Raw genomic sequence first — 24,689 nt, forward strand, 5'->3', positions numbered from 1 at the left:
CATTGCCCTCGTCATTCTCAAAATTCACCTTCCACTTGGGTTCCTGGAATCAGCTAATTTTCCTTTTTTCCCTCCCCCTCCCTCCCTGTCTTTTTTTTTTTTTTTTTTAAGAATGGCTTTGGGATTTGAATCAGAATTGCATTGCATTTGTAGATTGCTTTAGGTAGTCTTGGCATTTTCACAATATTATCTTTCTATCCATGAATAAATAGAATCCTTGGTGGAACAGTGGTTATAAGGTAGGTTGACACCCACAAGGTCAGCAGTTCAAAACTACCAACTGCTGTGCAGGAGAATGATGGGGCTTTCTAGTCTTGTCAACAGTTTCACTATCAGACACTCACAAGCGCAATTCTACTCTGTTCTACAGAATCACCATGAGTCAGCACTGATTTGATAGCGGTGAGTGTCCATAAACAAGGGACATGCTTCCATTTGTTAAGCCTTTTTTTGGTTTCTTATAATACTGTTCTGTAGTTTTCTTTGTACAGGTCTTTGTTGTTGTTGTTAGGTTTATTCCTTCATAGTTAATTTTTGGTGTGGCTATTGTCAGTGGTATTTTTCACTTGACTTTTTCTTTCAGAGCTTTCATCTCCGGTACATAGGTATCTGATTGATTTCTGTTTGTTGATCTTGTACCTTGCTACTTTACCAACCCATCTCAAATGTTTCCAGCATTTGGTGTGTGTGTGTGTGTGTGTGTGTGTGTAGTCCTTGCGGTTCTCTCTCTCTAATCATATCTTCTTCAAATAGCAATAGCTTCACTTCTTCTCTGCCAATGGTGTTCCCTTGATTTCTTTTTTGTGTTCTAGTATCTCTGGTTAGGACTTCAGCACAATGTTGAAAAAGAACAGTGATAAGAGCCACCCTTGCCTTGTTCTTGCTTTCAGGGGGAAGGTTTTCAGTTTTTCCCCATTGACTGTGATATTGGCCTTTGTTTTTTTATATATGACCTGTATTATGATGAGCAGTTTCCCTTCTGTTCCTGTCTTCTTTAGTGTTTTTATTAGAAATGGGTGTTGGAGCTTTTCTATCAAACAAAAATATTATACATTTGAATATGGGGGATCAAAATATGATATAATATGACATGATACTTGGTCATTTGACCTGGCTATTAATTAAAACTGAATTTGCTTTAGGCTTAACTATTTCGCATTTGAGCCATGACAGAAATTTCTTCTCTCTTTTTTAATTGCTGGTGATCTTTTCTTACTTGCTTCTTATATTTGTTTATATATACATATTTCTCTGTTTTGTTTTGTTTCTATTTTTTGTTGTTTCTTTTACATTTTCCAGTTTATGAAGCACAGAGGGAGTGCATACATAGAGACAATAAACTGATGCAATGGTTTACTGGGGATAGGGTGCAATAGGTGAGAAAAATTATATATATGTATGTAACTTTTAAAAAGTGACAACTATGGAAGTATATGATATGTGAATTTTATATAACTAGATCTATTTTTTAAAGAAATGGGTGTTAGATCTTATCAAATGCTTTTCTGCCCCTATTTATATGACCATGTGATTCTTATTCTTTATCTTGTTTATGTGGTGGGTTGCACTGATTGGTTTTTTTAAATTGTTGAGCCATCCTTGAATTCCTGATATGAATCCTACTTCATTATGATGAACTATTTTTTTATGTATTGTTGGATTCTATTGGCCAGCAATTTGTTGAGAATTTTTCTACTATGTTTATAAGGGATATTTTTCTTTAGTGGCTATAAGCTTTGAAGATTAATGAGAAATATATTCTTGTTGCTAAAAAAGAAAAGAAGAAATTGATGCTTTCAAATAAATAACAAAATTAGCAAATCTAGCAAAGAAAAATGAATATGTGAAACAAATATAACCTGCATAAGAAATAAAATGAAGGGAAATTCTACCAAATATTCAGGAAAAAGCTGTCACCAATTCTAGGCAGACTGTTTTAGAATATAGAACTCTATTAAACTAGCATAACCCTGACACAAAACCAGGAAAAGACCCCACAAAGACAGAAAACTACAGACCAATATCCCCTATGAACATAGTGCATTCAATCTATGTTCATTCAGTGTATTTACTGATTGGTGTGAATTTATTGAAGAAAATATTCAATTTATTTGAGAAAACATTCAATATTGATTAAAACTGAATACAAATAAAATAAAAATCTTCTTAACTGGGCCTATAGATGACATCATGACAAATGAGAAAAATAAGCATTTTCAGGGATTTAATTCTACATGGATCCACATTTAATGCTCATAGAAGCAGGAGTCAGGAAATCAAATGATATACAGCACTGGGAAAATCTCTTACACAAGCCCTATATAAAATGTTAAAGAAAAAAGATTTTTCTTTGAGGTCTGAGTTGCACTTTATCCAAGTTATGGTATTTTCAGTGACATCATATGCATGTGAAAGCTGGATAAGGCATAACGAATAAAAATAGATACATTTGAATGGGTGTATGGCCAAATAATATTGAATGTACCACACAGACTGCTGGAAGAACAAACAGATTTGTCTTGTGTGGAGGACAGTGAGAATACTCCTTGAAGGGAGGATGACAAGACTTCATCTCGTTTACTTTGAGCACATTATCAGGATCAAGAACTCCTTCGAAAGGGACACCATACTTGGTAAAATAGAGGGTCTTAAGTATGAGGTAGACCTTTTACAAGCTGGATTATTCAAATAGTGGCTAAAACAATGGGCACAGAGATAGCAGCATTGGTGAGGATGGCGTAGAACTGTGTAATACTACACTCAGTTGGCCGCATGTTTGCTATGAGTCGAAGCTGTCTCCATAGTACCTAATTGATGTCACTTTGCTATGTGCATTTTTATGATGCCACCGACTTCTATATTTCTCATGATTTTCTCTAGAAGTTCATTTTGTTCACGGATTTCCTTGCCACTTTCTTCATTGTTGTTGTTATACTATGTATTAAATCTTTATCATTTTTCTCTCTTTTATTTAGATGAGGTTTATGTATTTTCTTTAAATTTACAAGAAATGAATGTGTTAACTTCTTCCCAAATTTAAAAGAGGCTATTCTCTCTTGAAATCAACTTGCTTTCCTTTCCAGTTGAAAGTTTCATAAGTACACTATTCCTCCCATTCACTTGAAATTGTCTTTGTTGCAGATTCACTCCTCCGCTCCTCTATTTTCACTCTTGTAGGTTTGCTTTACTTTGGAAATTTTTATAGGTAGATTGAATTCTGGACGGTGTTATCCTATATTAAACCTGGTTGTTACATACCTTTCTTGTTTCTCTGTTCAAAAAACTCTCCTTAGTGTTTACTCGGAGTCTGGCCTTATTTTCACAATTTCTGATCACCTGGAAATGTTCTAATTTCACTGTTGTATATGAGAGACAATACTGTTGTGTACTTGATTTTTGGTGGGTGTGACTGGTTTGGTGTTCACTGTCTACACCTGTAAGAAGATATGGGTGGAGGAAAACCTCCCATCAGGTCAGCCTGATGATGTCTCTCTGGCAGTGTGACCTATTTAATATCTGTAAGAGATGCTATGAAGAACTGACTCTCCCTCTTTCTTTCCCGCTGTTAGGGCTTGCATCTGTCTCTTGGGCTGTGTGCAAGTGGCCCACAGTATTGCCTGCTGTGGTGGTTACATAATCTGGTGTCAATTTGGAACTTGAGAGGATTAAGAGTGAAGGTATGGAGTCTAATCTGTCAATCAGGTCATAGCCAATGAGGCCTCTGTGTGGGCATGGCCTTCTCCTGAGAATTCTGGGAACTCCTGTATTTCCTATTTGGAGATGGGAGACACTTTCTCTCTCTCTCTCTCTCTCTCTCTCTCTCTCTCTCTCTCTCTCTCTCTCTCTCTCTCTCTCCCTGTGAAACATCCCTGTTGAGAAGACACATGGAGCAAGGCTGATGGAGCCAGACCTACATGAAAGCCCTGCCAGTGCTAAGATGCTTACAATGCCACTGAATCTGTAAGATTTCCAAACAATTGGCCTGTGATCTTCCTGCATTTGGCATCATTGCATGTGTTTCATGAGTCTGAAGAGGACTTTAGAGATTGCTGTCAGACATATGGGCTAAAATCGGACTTACAGACTTGATCTGGACTGGGCTGGTATGTTTTCTCAATGTTCAATTGATCTTGTATATAAGCCTCTTCCTTATATACATATGGTGTCTATGAATTTGTTTCTCTAGTCTACCTGGACTAACACACTTGCCAATTCTGGGAGCTAGCGGTGTTTCTGTGTTATAACATCTCATCTGCTGATCTTCTGATACCTTATTGCATCCCCTGGCATCTGATGTTCCTGGCTTCCCAAGCCCTCAACTTCCTGACTTCCAGATTTCTGTCCTGCCACCCTTTCCTGCCCCAGGTAGCCACGTGAGTCAGGAAAATGCTCCAACATAATACCTGTTAACCAAACTGGATTTCATGACTTCTACCACTGTGTGAAAAACTTTTGGGAAAAAAATTGTCTCTTTATATGGATGTGCAAGCATTACTGGATTTGATTCTCTGGAGAACCAGCCTCACATATTGGACAAACCACCCCAATCATATGAAGAGATTAGCCTATGATCAGTAAATCCATTCTCCCTTCCAGCCATGCTTGAGGAGATGAATCCACTTGTGTGTGCTGATATGCCACCTGTGGTTGAATCCGGAGCACTCAGTCAGTGCTATCGAGTTGATTCTGACTCATAGTGATATTCCAGGGGAGGGTCGAACTGTCCCTGCCTGTTTCCAAGACTATAACTGTTTACGGGAGTAGATAGCCTCATCTGCTCTCCTTGGGGAGTTGCTGCTGGTTTCAAACTGCTTACCTTGAGGTCATCAGGCTCTGAACATAGCACTGCATCACCAGAGATCCTTAAAAACATAGTTACAAATTCTCAGGGAACATGCACCTGACGCATTATTGCTTCTAAATTTTTAAGTAGACTTAAGTCACAGGAATCCCTGAAATGAGGAATAAATGCTATTATGATAGGAAAAGCCAGTAGAAGCCATTCAAACTGCCTTGGAAGTGAGCCAAAGGAATACGGTACTCCTGGGGGGGGATTACCAAGATTAGTGCCGCCAGCAAGGACTTCACAGGTGCAGATGTGGTCGGTCGCGACACATTCCATTTACTTGGCCTATTTGGCTTTTTGAACAATGGATGGATCTTGGAAAATGACATTTGATCTTGCTAAACTTAACCAGGTGGTTACACCAATTGAAACTGCTATTCCAATTACGCTTTCATTGCTCAAGCAAATGAATGCTTCTCCTGATATCTTGTGTGCAGCTATTGATATGGACAATTTCTGGTTTTCCAAGGACTGTCAGCATCAATTTGCTTTCAGCTGTCGAAGGCAATAATGAACATTCACAACTCACCCCCCTTGGGGGGGGCAGCTATATCATACCTCTCAAGCAGCATGGCATAATTAGGTCCTCGGGGACCTTGATGGACTTTCTCTTCCACAAAATGTCACATAGGTCCTTAACATTGGTGACATTGTGCTGATTGGACCTAGTAAGAAATATGTACCAGTGGTACAACCTCTGCATGCTAGACTGTGAAGATTAACCTAGCAAGAATTCAGTGACTTCAACCTTAGCAAAATGTCTAGGGGTTCAGTGGTAGAGGACAATTTGCGATATTTCTACCAGTCTTCCAGAAGGAAAGACCACACTGAGTCCAAGATATGGGATCATGATTTGGTGAGATCAACCAGCAACTTGGCGGTAGGTTGATTACATAGGACCATTTCCATCACAGCAAGGGCAGCATTTTATTCTTACTAAAATAAGCACTTGTCCCAGATAGAGATTTGTCTGCCCTGCATGCAGTCCTTCTGTCTAAGCTACCATTCATGGATGTAGTTTGCTTTATCCACCTCCATGTCACCCCTTATAGCATCAACTCAGATGAAGGGACTCACTTCAGTGTGAGCGACGTGTGGTGATGGGCCCATCCTCACACAATCCACTTGTTCAACTAAATTTCCAATCAGCATGAAGCATCTGTTTTTATAGAACAATGGAATGACCTTCTAAAGACAGAATTACAGTGCCAGGTAGGTGGCAATGTTTTGGAAGCTATATATGCTATAAATCATTGTCTAATATAAGATGCTGTTTCTCCAATAGACAGGATTCACGGATACAGGAACTAAGGAGTGGATAGAGGATGGTTCCCTTCGCTCTTCCTAATAACCCATTTGTAGCATTTTTACTACATGTTTCTGCAACCTTGTAATCTGGAGGTCGAACAATCTTAGTCCCAAAGGGAGGAATACGGCCACTTGTAGACACAATGCAAATTCCATAGTGAAGAAAGCTGATGGTGCCTGGCTATAAAAAGATACAGTGTCTGGGGTCTTAAAGGCTTGAAGGTAAACAAGCGGCCATCTAGTTCAGAAGCAACATAGCCCACATGGAAGAAACACACCAGCCTATGTGATCATGAGGTGTCAATTGGATTAGGTATCTGGCAACTAAGACCCAGAACAAAATCATACTCAAAGTGAATGGGATTGGGAGATAGGCATGGAGTGGAGACTCAATGCCCATTAGTGGACAATTGGACATACCCTCACAGAGGAGTCACAGGGAAGAGAGGAGCTAGTCAGGGTGCAGTATAGCACCCATGAAACAAAACTTACCTCTAGCTCTTTGGTGCTTCCTTTACCCCACTATCATGACCTCAATTCTACCTTACAAATTGGATTGGTCCAGAACATGCACACTGCTACAGATAAGAGCCCACAACACAGGGAATTCAGGATAGATAAACTCCTCGGGGCCAACTATGAGAGTAGAGATGCCAGGAGAATTAGGGGAGGGTAATGGAGAAAGGGGGAATCAATCACAAGGATCAACTACAAACCCCTTCCAGGGGGACGAATAACAGAAAAGTGGGTAAAGGGCAACGGAGGATGATGTAAGATAGGAAAATAATCATGAGGGAGGGTGGGCGGGGAAGGAAGAGGGAAGAAATGGAGAGCTGATATCAGGGGCTCAAGCGGGAAGAGAATGCTTTGAAAATGATGATGGCAGCATATGTGCAAATGTGCTCGACACACTGAAGGAATGTATGGATTGTGATAACAGATGTAAGAGCCCCCAATAAAAGTAAGAAGAAGAAAAAAGGAATACTTCCTTATGGTATTTGGGGTTTCTCATGCTTCTTAGTGAATAGTTAGTGAAGGATGTTACTGCGTTGAGTGGTGTGATTAATCCTGGTTACCAAGGGTAAACTAGATTGATATTATATAATGGAGATAAAGAAGACTATTTCTGAAATTCAGGGGATTTCTTATACTGTCTCTTAGGACTATCATAGTTTTTTATTAAAGGAAACGTTAAACTAAAGCAACCCAATTTCGATATGACTGCTAATGGCCCAGGCCCTTCAGAATGAACGTTTGGGCCACCCCACCAGGTAAAGAAACCTGATCAACTGAGTTGCTTGGCAAGGACAAGAGGTATAGGGAATGACTGGCAGAAAAAAGGAGTTCTGAATACAAGTTAAGGTCATGTGATCAGGTGCAAAGACTAGTACTATAGTTGTTATTAGTATCTGCCATTTGTATGTACACATAAATTATTCTTGCATTGTCCAATTGTAAAATATAAGGTGTAAATGGGGTTAGTATGTTTTTGTTTGTATGTGTGACAGTTTAATAATGTTAGGCACAATTATGATTTCAAAATTGTATTTGTTTAGAAATAACGTATGGTTAAATTGATGTGTACAGGTACCAGAGGGCCGACTGCAATAGTTATTTTTGGGGTCAACTTTACTGCACCTTTAAGAAGATGTTAGTGGAATTAATCCTCCTCAATCATTTCACGGGCTAATTTTATCTTCTTAGTGGAATGGTCTATATGATATAGCTATGAGACACCATGAACAACACAATGTGCCTCTCTCCTTCCTGCTGGACCTAGTTCTGCATCTGTTCTTTTGGGCTGTGTGCAAGTGGCCCACCATATTGCCTACTGATCCTCCAAGCTATCTGCCATCTACATGAACATCTGAGCTGCTGATCTGTCTGTGCCTCCATCTGCTTATCTGATCGGATCTTTTTGCCTTCCCAGCTTCCCAACTTTCATGTCTACCAGTATTACAGTCTCAGGCAGCCACATGAGTCAAGAGAAGCCGTTAGTGCAGTATCTTTGATCAAAATGGTCTTAACTACATCTATAGTTATGTGAACCATTTCTCTTGATATAAACTCCTCTCTTTGTATACATTATGTGTCACTCATTTTTCTTCTCTAGACAACCCAATCTAAGTACAACTGGCATCTTATTTTCTTTATGTCATGTCATTGTTTTACTGCCTGTATAATTTCTGCTGACAAATCAGAACTTAGTTTTATTGGTTTCCATTTGTAGTTAACTGTTTTTTTCCCTGAACTGCTTTCAGAATTCTCTTCTTGTCTTTAGTTTTCCAAAATTTGATTATGATTTGCCACATAGTGATTTTCTGTTTCTATCTCTCCTGTTTGGGGTTTGTTCTCTCACTTGAATGCATATCATTTTTTCCCCATGATATTAGGGAAATTTTCTTCCTATAACCCTTTGACAATTTTCTCTTTGTTTGTTTATTTGGTTTTTTGGTAATTCCTTTTCTGAAATTTTATCATGTAAAAATGACCTGTCTTCATAGTACTGCACATAATTCTTAGGTTTTCCTCTGATTGTTGGGTAGTTTTCTGATCGTCCCTCCAGCATATCCATATTGAAGCACTTGTCTTCAAACTCACTAAGTCACCCTCTCATGGATTCAGGTCTACTTGCTTATTTTCAATGCCTTATCTATTTCTAAAAGCTTAGTATTAACTTCCAAACTTACATTTGCTAGTTTTGAATACTTTTAATGTTTCTTTTATTTTTCAATTAATTCTTATAGTGTTGTCAATAATTCTTTAAAACCTTTTCCTTTGTTTTCCTGACTTTTTCTCTCAAGCCATTTATTCGGCCTTAATATTGTTCTTTTGAATTCCTTTTTTTTTTTTGATACTGATTGACTAGCTCTGCATATTGAACACTTTTGAGCCACTCTTCTTATTTCTTCATGTAAACTGAAATTGCCTGCTATCCCTAAGACATTGTAAGGCTGCTCTATTTATATTTGTAATGTTTTGATGCTCACGAGACCTGAAACAGTCATTACTTGAATCCTGGTGCTTCTGCTGAGAATGTGGATGTTTACACAGTTCTATTGGCTGTTTATATGGCAGAGTTGAACCTGGGGGCTTGGCAGGTTTTTTTCTCCCTATTTATCAATGATAAAGTGGTAGTGTGTTCCCACGTCGATGCAGGAGGTATAGTTGTGATTGAGTTATGTAGACCGATTGCTGTTCCCCATCAGATAGGTCAATCTAGTCAATTGAAAATTTTATGGATGTTCTATCCATAAACAATATCCATATACTTTGTAACTCCTACCAAATAATTTGTAGCATACAAGCAAGGTATAAAGACCTATAGCTATGGGATTGTTCAGTTTTGTCATTCCACCGAGAAAAAAGGTCTTCCATTGCACATGCAGAAAGAGCTTATTCCATGACCACAAGAAAGAAGAGCTTGGAATGGAGCATGTCTGAGATCCCTGTGTGGAGAGGCAGCAGAAAAGCCTTGCGGAAACCATGAGATAGAGTGGCAGGCTTTCTGACCCTTAAAACGAGTAAACTCAAGTAAATTCATAAAGAAAGCTAAATTGCAGAGGAGATGCCCTTTGGGGCAATTATCAGTGCAAAGGAGCTCTCATACACATGTATGAGGACTAAGAACCTCAGGCTTAGAGGCTGAAGATCCAAGAGTAAAGAGCCAGTTAGCATGGTGAGAAGAGGCACAGCAGACTAAAGAACTGAATCATTAATATTTTCAACCTGTTAGCTTCTTTAATGAACCACATAATTATGAATATTGTCTGTGAGTTCTATGAGTATTTAAACTGATTATCAAACCGTGAGAAGAAGTAGATTTCCATGAGAGGTACAGTTTGTGTAAAAATTAGAGGAAGAAGTTTGGAAAGTGTCAGCATATCTGACTTCTGCCTCATAGAAATAATTCTTGGGCAAATGAGAAGTTTGAGTCTTTCCAGTTTTTATGTAACCTGAGGTGGTCAGACACAATGATCTGGTTTTTACTTCAGACAGCATGAGGGAAAAAAATCAAAACAGAGAGAGAGACACACACAACAAGAACAAAAGCTGAAAGGGGGCTTTAAAAATACATCCGATTGGCATTCTATGATGCTCACCTTCCTGACACAACTGCTGAAGACAAATGGGTGCATAAGCAAATGTGACGAAGAAAGCTCATGGTGCCCGGCTATCGAAAGATATAATGCCCGGGTTCTTAAAGGCTTGAATGTAAACAAGCAGCCATCTTGCTCATAAGCAACAAAGCCCACATGGAAGAAGCACACCAACCTGTGTGATCACGAGGTGCTGAAGGGATCAATTATCTGGCATCAAAGAACAAAAAAATCATATCATTGTGTGCTCACCTCTCTGATGTGATCGCTGAAGACATATGGGTGCATAAGCAAATGTGACGAAGAAAGCTGATGGTGCCCAGCTATCAAAAGATATAGTGCCTGGGGTCTTAAAGGCTTGAATGTAAACAAGCAGCCATCTAGCTGAGACAAACAAAGCCCACACGGAAGAAGCACACTAGCCTGTGTGAGCACCAGGTTTTGAAGGGATCAGGTATCAGGCATCATCAGAACAAAAAAGCATATCATAGTGAATGAGGGGTGCGTGCGAATTGGAGACCAAAGTCCATTTGTAGGTCACTGGACATCCCCTTACAGAAGGGTCTCGGGTAGGAGATGAGCCAGTCAGGGTGCAATGTAGCAAGGATGAAACATACAACTTTCTTCTACTTCCTAAATTCTTCCTCTTCCCCCACTATTGGGGGTAGAAGGAGGGTGGGTTGGAAAGGGGGAACTGATTACAAGGATCTACATGTGACCTCCTCCTTTGGAGATGGACAACAGAAAAGTGGGTGATGGGAGATGTTGGACAGGTCAAAATATTACAAAATAATAATTTATAAATTATCAAGGGTTCATGAGGGAAGGGGGAGTGAAGAGGGAGGGGAAATGAGGAACTTATGCCAGGGGCTTAGGTGGAGAGCAAATGTTTTGAGAATGATGAAGGAAATGAATGCACAGATGTGCTTTATACAAGTGATGTATGTATGGATTATGATGAGTTGCATGAGCCTCTAATAAAATGATTAAAACACACACACACACATCTGGGGAATGCAGATAAGCAAAAGGAAGAAACTAGGAATTCAATAGCTAAAAGGGAATTTGAAAAGGATAGAGAAAAGAAAAGATTAAAATATGTATGATAAACCAAACTAGGGACGGACTTCCAGGAAGATGGTGACTGAGTAGCACAAACCAGAGGGACTGCAGAAATGAATGCAGGAGAGTCACTAAGAGGGACATTCCACACTGCTGGATCGCAGAAGGAGTGTCATGAAGACAGTAGGCACAGATCCACAAGGTTTTGAGGGGCTGGGATCTTCTTGCTTACCATAGTGGAGGCCGGCTAGGGTTTGACCTTAGCCCCACCACTGTCTTCACAGGATCTAGGATCATTTGTAGCCAGCACAGGTGCTTTCTCTCAACACAGCCACAGCTTGCTGCCACCTAAAGGCATGGATTAACCCCTTGCATCCCCACGGTCAGGGATCGGGGCTCAGCTATGTTGTTATGTTTGTTTCCTCTTTTTCTCTCTATGCCCCCACCCCACCCACCCCCAGTCTCAGTGGGCTTAGTTTTATTTCTTTTTCTCTTCCCTTTTCTCTCACATGCCATTGCTGACCTGAAGTCTACTCCCATTAGCCTAGGGCATTTACACCTGTCCTCCACCCAGCAGCTCCACCCTCTGCATTATAACCCAAGGCTGGGGGAAACCTGCCCACCGAGCTCCAAGGGATATCCTGCCCAACTCCTTCCCTGGGGAAATTCTGCCCCCTGTTCCCTGAAGTACTTAACACATGGCTGAGGAAATCTCAGCCACCTTCTTTGGGGAAAATCCGGCCTGCATGACTGGAGGAGCTACTATCCGCCCTCTGTGGCCCCATGTGACTGAGGGAACTTCCTCCCGCCTGGCATCGTCATGCCTCGCACAGCCTAAGGCAGCTCAGTTAACACTGGCCAGCGTTACTCGCTGCTGCAGGAACTTCTGTTCAACCTCCGCAGAAATCTGCCTGACTAGGGAAATTCTGCCCACCATTCTCAGTGCTCTACACCAAAAAGAGAACCCACCAGCCTTCTGTGCCACTTCCGTTGCAGCTGGCATCCCCGCACACCCTCTGTGGCACCCATAGCTGCCATGGGCCACATCATCACGGCTTATTGTGAGGTCAGCCAGTACAGCACCATCCTTGTGGGTCCACAACAACCCAACCAACATCCCCTGATAACAGAATAACAGAATACTGGTTGACTAGGGAAAGAGTGAAGCCACAGGATGATGCAGTTGTAAGCTAATTCCATAGTGAAATTAGCTACAGACAGTTTGAAGAAGCATTCCAACAAGTCTCCCAGAAAGAGTCAGTGTTCTTTGACTCTCTGGAAAATGCCACTTGACTCCTCTAAAACAATACAACGCAAGCAACAATAAGAACCAACAACATCAATGAATAAACAGAATAAACAAAAGGCAATGGCAGAAGAGGTACTAAACCTAACAGAAGAAGCAGACATTGATCTGCCACAGATAGAAATTTTCAGAATGATGTTTGAAGTCATACAGGATATAAGGGAAACAATACAGAAAAAGGATGAAGTGATAGAGGAGATAAGTCCATACACCAAAGGGAATTACAAGAGCTTAGGGATGCGATAACAAAAATCAGTAGCAGACTCGCAAAGATCCCAAAACGACTGAAGGAAGCAGAAAACCACACCATTGATCTAGAGGAGAGCCAAGCAGACTTAAACAAATGAGAACAAAATCTAATTAGATCATCAGAGAAGCTGGAGAAAACATAAGAACTATGTCTGATGCTATGAAGAGGAACAACATCAGAATAATTAGATTACTGGAGGAAGACACAGCAAAGAAGTCATCTGCAACAATTGGAGGGAATTCCCCAGCTTTATGAATGAAAACCAGGCAACCATCCAGGAGGCTGAAAGAACACCACCTAGACTGAATCCCAAGAAGTCACCAAGGCACATAATAGTTAAACTACCCAACTTTGAGGCAAAGGCAAAAATTATGAGAGTAGCTAAGGATAAAAAAAACAAAAATCTTATACAAAGTTTCCCAAATAAGAATATGCTCAGACTTATCAGCGGACACGATGAAGAAGAGGAGAGAGTGGAGTAACATATTCCAAAAATTGAAGGAAAATAACATACACCCAAGAATACCCAGCCAAATTATCTATCAAGATAGATGGAGAAGTAAGAGTCTTCCCCGACAAGGAAAAACATGATAATATCTATAGATGCGTAAAAAGCATTCGACATTATCCAACAACAAATCCTGTTTAGGACACACAAGAAAATAGGAATGGAAGGAAAATTCCTCAAGATAATACAAGCTATGTATGAAAAAACAACAGCCAACATGGTGGTCAATGGAGAAAAGACAAAAGAACAACAACAACAAAACACTGAAAAAGGGGACCAGACAAGGATGCCCCTTGTCCCCACTCTTATTTGACATCGTTCTGGAGGTTTTAGCTAACAGCATAAGGCAAAGAAAAGACATCAAAGGCATTCGCCTGGGAAAAGAAGAGGTGAAACTATAATTATTTGCAGATGATAGGATTTTATATATGGAAAATCCCAAAAGCTCAACAAGGGAAGTACTTCAAGCAATAGAGGAGTATGGCAGAGTAGCGGATACACAGTCAACAAAGAGAAGTCTATATGACTGCTATACACATTGGATAAGACCACAGAAGAAGAGATCAAAAAGGTGGTACCCTACACAATAGCCTAGCACAAATTGAAATTTATAGGAATATACCTGACTAAAGAACAAAAGATTTATATGAGGAAAACTACAGACCACTATTATAAGAAACCAAGAGTACCTCAAAAAATGGAAGAATTTTCCCATGCTCTTGAATTGAAAGACTCAATATAGTAAGATGTCTGTTCTGCCCAAGACACTATATAAATTTAATGCAATCCTGATACAATTACACTCATCTTTCTTCAAAAAAATGGAAAAACTGATTATCAATTTCATATGGAGAGGGAAGAAGCCCAGAATTAGCAAAGAACTCCTCAAGAAGGACACACTGGGAGGGCTCCATTTACCTGACTTTAGCACATATTATACAGCCACAGTGGTGAAAACAACACAATACTGGTATAATGACAGATACTCAGACCAATGGAAAAGAACTGAAAACCGAGAAATAAAATCATCAGCATACAGACAACTGATCTTTGATAAGGGCCCCCAAAACATCAAATGGAGGCAGATGCCCTCTTCAACAAGTGGTGCTGGAAAAAATTGTTTTCTACTTGTAAAAAATGAAGTGTGATCCTTTTCTCACTCCAATCACAAGAATAGACTCAAGGTGGATCACAGACTTCCAGGTAAAACCCCATACTACTAGGGCCATTAATGAGGGAATTTGGACAAGCCTGAGAACTTTGGCGCATGGAATATGTAGGTTATCAGAACAGAAATAGGGATGGAGACAAATACAGATGAGGCACAAATTGACAAGTGGGATATACTGAAGATAAAACACCTTTGTACATCCAAAGAATTCACAAAGAGAGTAATAAGAGAGCCCATGGACTGGAAAAACATCTTTAGCAATGACACATCAGAAAAAGACCTTATTACTAAAATCAAAAGTACTCTGCTAGCTTCCAAAAAGAAAAAAAAAAAACCAACTAATTGCCGACTGAGGAGGTGGCCAAAGGACATGAACAGAAGTTTCGCAGGGACAGAAATCCGAATGACCAATAGACATATGAGAAAATGTTCCCGATCATTAACCATAAGAGAAATGCAAATTAAACTTCCTGGCATAGACAAGTGAATGCTTCCAGTGCGTCGCCAGTTTATTGAAACATTTCAATTGGTGTCCCATCAATTCGCAGAGCCTTGATTTTTGCCTAATTCTTTCAGTGCAGCTTGAACTTCTTCCTTCAGCACCATTGGTTCTTGCTCATATGCTGCCACCTGAAATGGTGAACTGTCAACTAGTTCTTTTTAAAACAATGACTGCCTATTCTTTCTATCTTCTTCTGATGCTTCCTGCATCATTCAATATTTTATCCATATAATTTTTCAAGATTGCAACTCAAGGTTAGACTTTTCTCTGGAGTTCTTATAATTTAAGATAGACTGAGCATATTATTTCCTTTGGTTTTCTAATCTAAGCCTTTGCACATTTCATTACATTTAGCTTTGTCTTCTTGAGTTACCCTTTGAAATTGTCTTTCTTATTTTTAGAGTTATTTAATCATATTTACATCACATATTTTATATAGATAGTGCATTTATAATATTATGGTTTCTCATTGTTTAATATAGTCTTAATATTTATTTGGTAGCCCACAAAATTCAAAATTTGATAGCCAAGAACACTATTCAAGAGAAAAGTGAATCCATTTGGTTTTTTTTTTTTTTTAGAGTCTAAGGCCTTATGTTTGAAACATGAAGAATACAAAAGAGGATTGTTTGTTTTTCTCAAAGCTACTCATGGCTGCCTAGCACTGAAATGGTCCAGTGCTCACTTCTGCTTGGCGAAATACTCTCTGCTCTTCTGGACATCAGGCTTGATAGTATCGCTGCCAGGCTTCCAACCAGCTGGACACACTTCTCCATGTTTATCCGTGAACTGGAAGGCCTGACCCAGTCTTAGAGTCTCATCCACAGAGTGGCCCACAGGGAGGTCATTTACAGTGATCTGCCTAAGAATTCCTTTATCATCAATGATGAAGAGGCCCCTAAATGAGATGCCTTCCTCCACCTTTAAGACCCCGTAGTCCTGAGCAATGGTACGCTTGGCGTCTGATACCAAAGGAATGTTCATAGGCCCTAAGCCTCCTTCTTTCTTGGGTGTGTTGATCCAAGCCAGATGGCAGAAGTGAGACTCCACAGAAGCACCAATCACTTGGCAGTTGAGTTTCTTAAATTCTTCTGCCCTGTCACTGAAAGCAATGATCTCCGTAGGACACACAAAGGTGAAGTCAAGAGGGTAAAAAAAGAACACGATGTATTTTCCTTTGTAGTCAGTCAGGCTGATATCTTTGAACTGACCATCAGGCATAACAGCCGTAGCTTTGAAGTTGGGGGCAGGGTGCCCAATTTTGGCAGTTCCTGAAGACATCTTTTTAACAGCAGGGGCGCCTACAGGAGTGAGTACCCGTCATCACCAGCCGGGAAGAGTGTCAAATCCATTTGTTAAAACAACTCAATTAGTATTTTGTCAGTTCCTGGGGCCTTGTTGATGAGACCATCAACACCATCAGTGCCATTTGGATTTTTTTTCCTTCACTTCCATCAGCTCTTAATCATATGCTATCTCCTGAAATGTTTGGATATTGACCCGTTCCTTTTGGTACAGTGACTGTGCATTTCTCCCATTTTCTTTTCTCTTATTGGGGGTTCTTACAGCTCTTATCATAATCCATACATATATACATTTTGTCAAACATATCTGTACAGACATTGTCACCATCTTTTTCAAAACATTTTCTTTCTACTGGTGGCCTTGGCATCAACTCCTCATTTCCTTCCTGTCTCCCCCATCCTTCCTCCTCCATGCCCCCTTTATATTTTATAATTTATTCTTTTTTCCCTTGTCTTACACTGACTGCTGTCCCATTTCACCCATTTTTCTGCTGTCTGTCCCCCTGTGATGGGAGCCATATGTCAATCATGGTGGTCGGTTCCCCCGTACTCCCTCCTCCCAACCCTTATCCTCCTAGTATGGTTGCTCTCCTTATTGGTCCAGAGGGATTTATCTGTTCTGGATTCCCTGTGTTGCAAGCTCCTATCTGTACCAGAATACATGTTCTGGTCTAGCCAGATTTGTAAAACAGAATTTGGGTCATGGTAGTGAAATTTTCTATTCATGAAATTTTCTTTTCAGCTCTTTGACTTCATCACTTCTTCCATTTGTTTTAGCTACTATTATTAAGAGAAAATTTCAGACTCTCTTCCTGCATACACTTTGATCTTTTCTTTCTTTTTTAATGATGTCTTAAGTAACCTTTCTTTTTAATGACCCTTTGCTTTCTTCAATTATGATATGCTGGATGTCATCCCATAGTTTATCAGGTCTCTGTCATTATTGTTCAGTGCATCAAATCTGTAGGGTAGATTCAAGGTCATATTTTGACTCTAGTGGACTTGTTTTAATTTTCTTCAGCTTTATCCTGAACTTACACAAGAGCAATTTATAGTCTGTTCCATAGTAGCCACCGGTCTGGTTTTAGCTACTGATCTAGAGTTTCTCCAGTGTCCTCTCTTCCCACAGATGTAGTCAATTTGGTTTCAATGTATTCCATCTGGAGAGCTCCATATGTATAGTCACTTTTTGTGTTGTTTAAGAAAGGTGTTTTCTATTATTAAGTCATCGGTCTTGCAAAATTCGATCCCATGATCTCCAGCTTTGTTTCTATCTCCAAGACCACATTTTCCAACTGGTGTTCCTTCTTATTTGTTTCCAACTTTTTCATTCTAATCACCAATAATTAACACTGCATCTTGATTTCATGTTTGAACAGTTTTGGGCTGAAGACCTTGGTTGGGTTCTTCAATTACTAGCTTCAGGAGTTGGTGCATACATTTGAATAATAGTTGTATTAATTGGATTTCCTTGAAGGTGGATATATGTAATCTTATCACGGGCAGCCCTGTATTTTATTATTGATTTTATAATGTCCCTTTTGACAATGAGTGCCACATCATTCCTCTTTATTGTGCTATTGTAGCATAGCATACCATGAGATTTTCTCATTGAAAATGGCCCATACCAGTCTTTTCCAGCTCACTAATGCTTAGCATATAGATCTTTATACCTTTTTTTAAAAACATTTTATTAGGGGCTCCTACAACTCTTATCACAATCCATACATATACATACATCAATTGTATAAAGCACATCCATACATTCCCTGCCCCAATCATTCTCAAAGCATTTGCTCTCCACTTAAGCATCTTTATATGTTCTATTTTGATTTTTACTACTTCCAGTTGTCCTACATTCATACTTTCACACATAGTTGCATATTCCAAGATCCAGTCCTTAGCTGACTTTTGAATCGCTTTCTCTTTACCTTGAATCATTCTTCATAAGCAAAGAAGATCCCAAAGTCTCCACTCCCACAGGCTTTACTCAACTCACATCACCATGGTTGACTCCTGTCCAAGAAGTCAGCTCCTTCTCAGTCACATTTTGAGTTCCCTCCAACCTGAGGGGCCCCTCCTCAGGCACTATCCCCAACAATGTTCTGCTTCCATTCCTTAGGCCGTCAGTATCTGACAATGAAGCTATATGTAAGGTTTTCAGAGGCGCCTTCCTTCAAAGTGTTAAGCCACGCCCTTCTTCATTGTCTGTTTTTAGTCTGCAAGCTCCACTGAACATTGTTCCCTTTGGGTGACTCTGGTGGCATTTGAAATACCAGTGACATAGCTTCCAGCATCACAGCGATACAGAAGCCACCACCCTATGGCAAACTGACAGGGAAGTAGAGCTATATTGTGCATAATGCTTACTATTTCTAAGATAAATAACTACAAAAGATTTACTTTTGTCCCTCTATCACTTTTACAAAATGACTTCAAATTCCATAATAAATGAGTCTGTATTTAGCAGCAAATGAGAAATATCAATAAATGCATAAATATAAACCACAAAAAATCTACTTGGCCTAAGTTTTATATTTATAAGCAGGCCAATTTATTAATGCATTTCTGTTTCACTTTGAGCATATGTACTTCATTTATGTATGTCTCACAGCTATATGCAAAGTATAGACACATGGGTAGAAGGAATGCACCACGTTAGTCATTTTTTATAGATAATTTGATTTTTCCCATTGAAAAATTGATAAGCGTTGTAAGTATTCAAAGGCAAATATTATCATTGATTTTTGCCTTGAGCAATCATTACATTCCCAGAAAAACTGGAGCATGACTTCTAACAGTTTTTTTAAAAAATGTTTTCCATTTACAAGGTAAATAAGATTTGCGGCCATCCTGTCAGAATACCAACACAAAGTGGCCGCTGTTCCTGGAATCGGAGCACAGAGAAGCATGATCTGAAGGTCCCGGGACGAGATGAGGGGATGCTTGCCAACAGAAGAAAGTAAGACATTTGTTTTCCAACCAGACAGAACAAGAAAGGAAGCCATTGATTTCACAATAGAATAGAGTGTATTCAGGAGAATGAAATACAAAATCACAAAAACCCCAAGCAATATTCATTAACTTTAGCATTCAGTGCCTCCTCCTATACAATAGAGACATTATTCCAACTTGTGAGAACAATAGAACTTTCTGTGAAAATGGCCATAATAAATAAATATTTAAAAAAAAGAAAGTGGCCTTTTTCTCTGTAGTGTAACTTTGCACCATTGAACGCTAGAAATGTATCTCGTGTGACTACGGAAAGGATTTTTAATTTTATTTAACTTTAATTAATTTCAACTAAAATCTCACGTGTTTAATGGCTATTATATTGGGCAATGCTAGAGAGAAATAGAGTACACGTGAAAGATCTTTACATGTTTTTAATGCTTAGCTTCTGTTTAAGAAATATTTTGGATGAAAAGAAGTTTCTGTATCTTTTACACGAGGTGCCTTTGATTCAAAATGATAAACATTGGATTGCTTGGTTTTATTAACTCATATTTCTACCAATATATCCATAACTATTTCACATGGGGAGTTAAAACCTTCATTAGTGTGCTCTGTTTTATAATTGGGGGCTAAAACTGAAAAAAAAAAAAAAACAAACTCCTGAAACGAGAAGACATGATTATTTTTCTTTATTTCTCGCCCCCCCCCCGCCGACCCCTAGTTCACTAGAACATATCCTGGCAAATATTAGATTCTCAGTCTGTACTTTTTTTTCATTGATCTGAAACTCAGAATGTGATATTCATTTATTAATTTAGGTAACTGTAATTATGCCTAATAGAGAATTTCACATTTTATATAGTTTTACTCCCTGTGTTATAAAGTGTTTCTTCCCTAATTGCCTATGTACATTCAGCAGATGAGCAATCAACAAAGGATAAATACCTAGACAATTGTGAGTATTTGCTACAAGTTAAAAATAACCCTTTGTTTGCCTGTAAAATAACTTTCCTTGTCTTCTCTATAGTAAATGGCAGTCATTTCTTCTATGTGATAAATGAACAATCTTTGGGTGGTGGTTCTCAGCTAAGGAGCCGTAGAAGCCCTGAATTAAGCATTAGGCCTACCAAACCTGCTGTGGGAGAGAGATAAGGTGTTGATGATAATAAAGATCTACCATCTTGGAAATGTTATAGAAAGTTGTCATGCGTAAGGATTGACTCCATGACAGTGGTTTAATTTTGTTTTGATTTAATGAACCATAAGAGAAGAACATGGTCAGCATTCCTCAATCAGAAAGTACTGGAGAAAACATTTCATGTGCCCATTCCAAAGAACGGTTTCCCACATAATTCAGGAATCGTCACGCAATATAATTAGTATCACCCAAACCAAACTCATTGCTGCTGAGAGTCAATGCTGCCTAGGACTGACCCGGTAGCACTTGGTAAACCTGTCCCTGTGAGTCTGTAAGTCTATAACTGTTTATGAGAGTAGACAGTTCCGTATTTATTCCTCAGGGAAGCTGATGACTTTAAACGGCTGACCTTGCTGTCAGTAGCCCAAGGAGCCACACCATAAGTATCAGGTGCAAGTAAAATTTTGCTCATGATAATTCAAGCATGGTTGCAGCAATATATGGACAGAGGGCTACCAAGTATTCAAATCAGATCCAGAACAAGCAATATCATGACTAACACCAGATGTATCTCTATTGGAGGCAGAGCAAATCAGAACTTTGTTTTATTGTGTTTTGTTGATCGAGCAGAATTATTCAATTGTGTGAGCTATGATAAATTAAGGAAAACCTTGTAAAAAAAGTGAAATCCAAAATACTTGCTTGCACACATGTGGAACCTCTACATGGAGTAAGAAATAGTCATTCAAACAGTCAGAGAATAATGAGTGGTTTAAAATTAGAAAAATAGGACTCAGGGTCATAGCCTTTCATTATATTTAATCTTCATGCTGAGAAAATAATCTTAGAAGATAGACAATATTCAGAAGAGCATGGCATCAGCATTGGAGGAAGGCTTATTAACAACTAGCGATATGCAGATGACACCATATTGTTTGCTGAAAGAGAAGAAGACGTGAGGCTCTTACTGGTGAAGATCAAAGATGCAGGACTCCACACTAAAGAAACACAATCTTCCTACAGGAGCAGTCAACAGCATCATCATAAACGCAGGACAGATTGAGCTTTTAGGGATTTCATGGTACTTCGTTCTAACACTCACAGAAGCATCAAACAAGAAATCAAACACTGCATTAGACAAATTTCTTGTAAAAGCCCTCTGTAAAGTGTTAAAAAGAGAAGGTTACACTAAGAGAACTCAAGTATATCTAACCGGAGGCATGGCATTTTCAATTGCCTCAAATAAATATGAAAACTGGAAAATAAATAAGGAAGAATAGAGAAGAATTGATGCATTTGAAGTATGGTGTTGGCAAAGAATACTAAAATTACCACGTATGGCAAATAAAAAAAAAACAACCCAACAAATAAATAAATCTTTCTTGGAAGAAGGACAGTCAGAAAGTTCTTTGGAGGCAAGGTTGGTGAGACTCATTCCATGTCCAATAGATATGCTGTCAGGAAAGACAAGTCCCCTAAGAACATCATGCTTGGTAAAATAGTGGAGAAGTGAAAAAGAGGAAGCTCTTTGACAAGATGGGTTGACACAGTGTCTGCATCGATGGGCTCCAATTTAAGATCATCCAGAACCTGGCAGAGTTTCACTCTACTGTACTCTCATAGGGTCACTATGAGTTCGAACTGACTTGACAGTCCCTAAAAGCTACACAAAATATGTTGTCTGCAAGAGAAACACCTTCAACTCACAGACAAACAGACTAAAAACCAAAAGACAAAGAAAATTTTACCAAATGAAAGGCAACTATTAAGAGGAGAATTCGCTCTATTAAGGTGACCAGGCGTCCCACTTTTGGTGGGACAGTCCTGATTTTTAACAATTTGTCCCACGTCCTGTGGCATTTTTTAAAAGTCACGATTTTTGGAAAGAATGCACGGAAAGCTAGGGAATGGTGGGAGAATAGGAAGGGAATATAAAGTTTTCGGCTGTTGAGAACTGATTATCGAGAACTGCTTATCAAAGTTCGCATGGTTGATCAGTTGTTAGAATTCGACCACCATTGTTTGGACTTAATGAACCATGGCATTTTTTGGCATTGGCAACTATGAAAACATTTTGTAACTGTCTCTCAGGCGATACACATCGTACTGTGTGATAGTGCTAGTTAAACAAGCGATGTCAACAAATCAGGTAATTTAGGTAAGTAATTCATTTATTTATTTCATAAATACATACATTTTATTGAATTTAGCAGACAGTGCTCGTATTATTTATGTTTTGTAGTGACGGTAAAAAGTCTAGCGCTGGCCTTGAAAGTGACCCTTATGACTTATGTTATGGCAAATTCAGAGAAAAAAAATACAAGTTAGTATTATTATTTAGAAAGAAATATAGGATTAAAATTAATTTAATTTAAAATATATAGTTAAATTATGACAATAAAATTAATTTAATTTATAAACTAACCATAAAATATGTTCATGTAATTATGTACCTACTTGCTGTGCTTTTAAGCAATATGTATATAATAATTTATTATATAATTTAAATGATTTTTTAAAGATTTTTAACATAATGAGTAAGGAAAGAGGATGCAAATTCAATGATCTAAGAAGTGAATTTCCTTTTATTAAAAAAACCAAAAGCAATTACATGGTAAAAGGTGAGAAATGTAAAGTTGAATTTTCTATTTCGTACAGCGGGAAGAATGATATTTCAAAGCACTTGGAGACACCGAAACATAAAAAATATTTAAATAATACTGCATCTTTCTCCCCAATACTGGAATTTTTTGGGAAAACAACTTATGGAGATGAAGAAAAGAAAGTAGCATTAGCAGAAGGACTTATGTCTTTTCATGCTATTAGTCACTATCATTCCTTCAGAACTATGGCCTGTACATCACAAGCCATAAAGTTAATCAACAAAAAATTTGCCTGTGCTAGAACAAAATACGAGGCAATTGTGTGTAGTGTGCTTTCCCTGTATGCATTTTCAGAATTAAGCAAAAATCTAGAAAAATTAATTTTATATCCATATATTCTGATGCATCTAATCATCAGGATAATAAGTTATTTCAAACCGTTATTAGATTTTTGATTCAGAAAATGCAATAAAATTAGAATTTCACATTTCGTTTCTGTGCCCAGAGAAACTTCTGAAATGATTTTCAGTTCCATTATTAATATTTTGGAAAAACAATTTAAAACATAACATGATTGCATATTGTGCAGACAACACAAACACAAATTTTGGAGGAAAAGTGAGAAGAGGTATTCATAATATTTTTTATAAATTAAACAAAAGCCTTAATCAAATCATTATTGGTATTGGTTGTGCAGCACACATAATACAGAACGCCATTCAAACAGCTGCTGATTTGTTGCCCATAGATGTGGAAACTATTATTATTAAAATATATTCTTATTTCTATATATACACTGTGCATGTCGAAATGCTTAAAGAATTTTGTGAAACTGCGGAAGTCGAATATCAGAAGACACTTGGATACAGTAAAACACAGCTGGTTAGCTCTTTTGCCAGCTGTCGAAAGAATTTTGAAAATATACGATCCTTTGAAATCCTACTTTCTATCACAGGATAAATGTCCTAGAATTTTAGAAGAGTGTTTTGAAAAAGAATCTTCAAAAATTTGGCTAGAGTTTTTACACAATCAAGCAGCTCTTTTTCAAAATGCTATAAAACTTATTGAAGGTGACAACATTTCGGTAATTGAAGTAGCAAATGAAATTAATACTTTAACATTTCAGTGTCACGAGCAGTTAGAAAATAATTTTCTTCCGCTAACTATCCGTAATAGTGTAAGCCAGCTAGAACAAGGTGCAATAAATCGTGCATGTATCATGAATCACGTTAAAAGTTCTACAGTAACTGCATAGATTATTTAGAAGAGTGGACGGTACATTACAATGATATTGAACATTTTCATTGGGTTACATTAAAACAAGAACTTAATTGGAATGATGTGAAAAAATCATTCGATCATATTACTCAAAATTTCCCATATAGTAATATTTCCAAAAATGATCTTTTTAATGAAACATCATTATTAAAAATATATTGATAAGGAAAAAAATTAGATCTTGGGCATCAGCAAAATTCACAACAGAGAACAAACGGTTAGAAATATTTCATCATTTTGAAACAAACCATGTTCCATACAATAATACACTAAAAATTGTGGAATACACGCTGTCCTTACCAAGAACTAATTCTGGGACTGAACACGTTTTTCCTACAGTAAATAAAGTGTGGGCATC

General features: G+C 38.4%; 1 protein-coding gene and 1 pseudogene across 1 annotated transcript in view; one reads left to right on the forward strand and one right to left on the reverse strand.

Moving 5' to 3' along the window:
• GPC5 (glypican 5) overlaps nt 1-24,689 on the forward strand; it is a 558,236-nt gene that overhangs the window by 307,815 nt on the left and 225,732 nt on the right. The window contains exon 4 of the mRNA XM_075562716.1: nt 19,189-19,319. Coding sequence (XP_075418831.1) covers nt 19,189-19,319 — 131 coding nt within the window. The remainder of the gene's footprint in view (nt 1-19,188; nt 19,320-24,689) is intronic.
• LOC142460906 (peroxiredoxin-1 pseudogene) lies at nt 15,713-16,334 on the reverse strand (annotated as a pseudogene).

The sequence above is a fragment of the Tenrec ecaudatus genome, chromosome 11 (assembly GCF_050624435.1).
Source record: "Tenrec ecaudatus isolate mTenEca1 chromosome 11, mTenEca1.hap1, whole genome shotgun sequence".
NCBI lineage: Eukaryota > Metazoa > Chordata > Mammalia > Afrosoricida > Tenrecidae > Tenrec > Tenrec ecaudatus.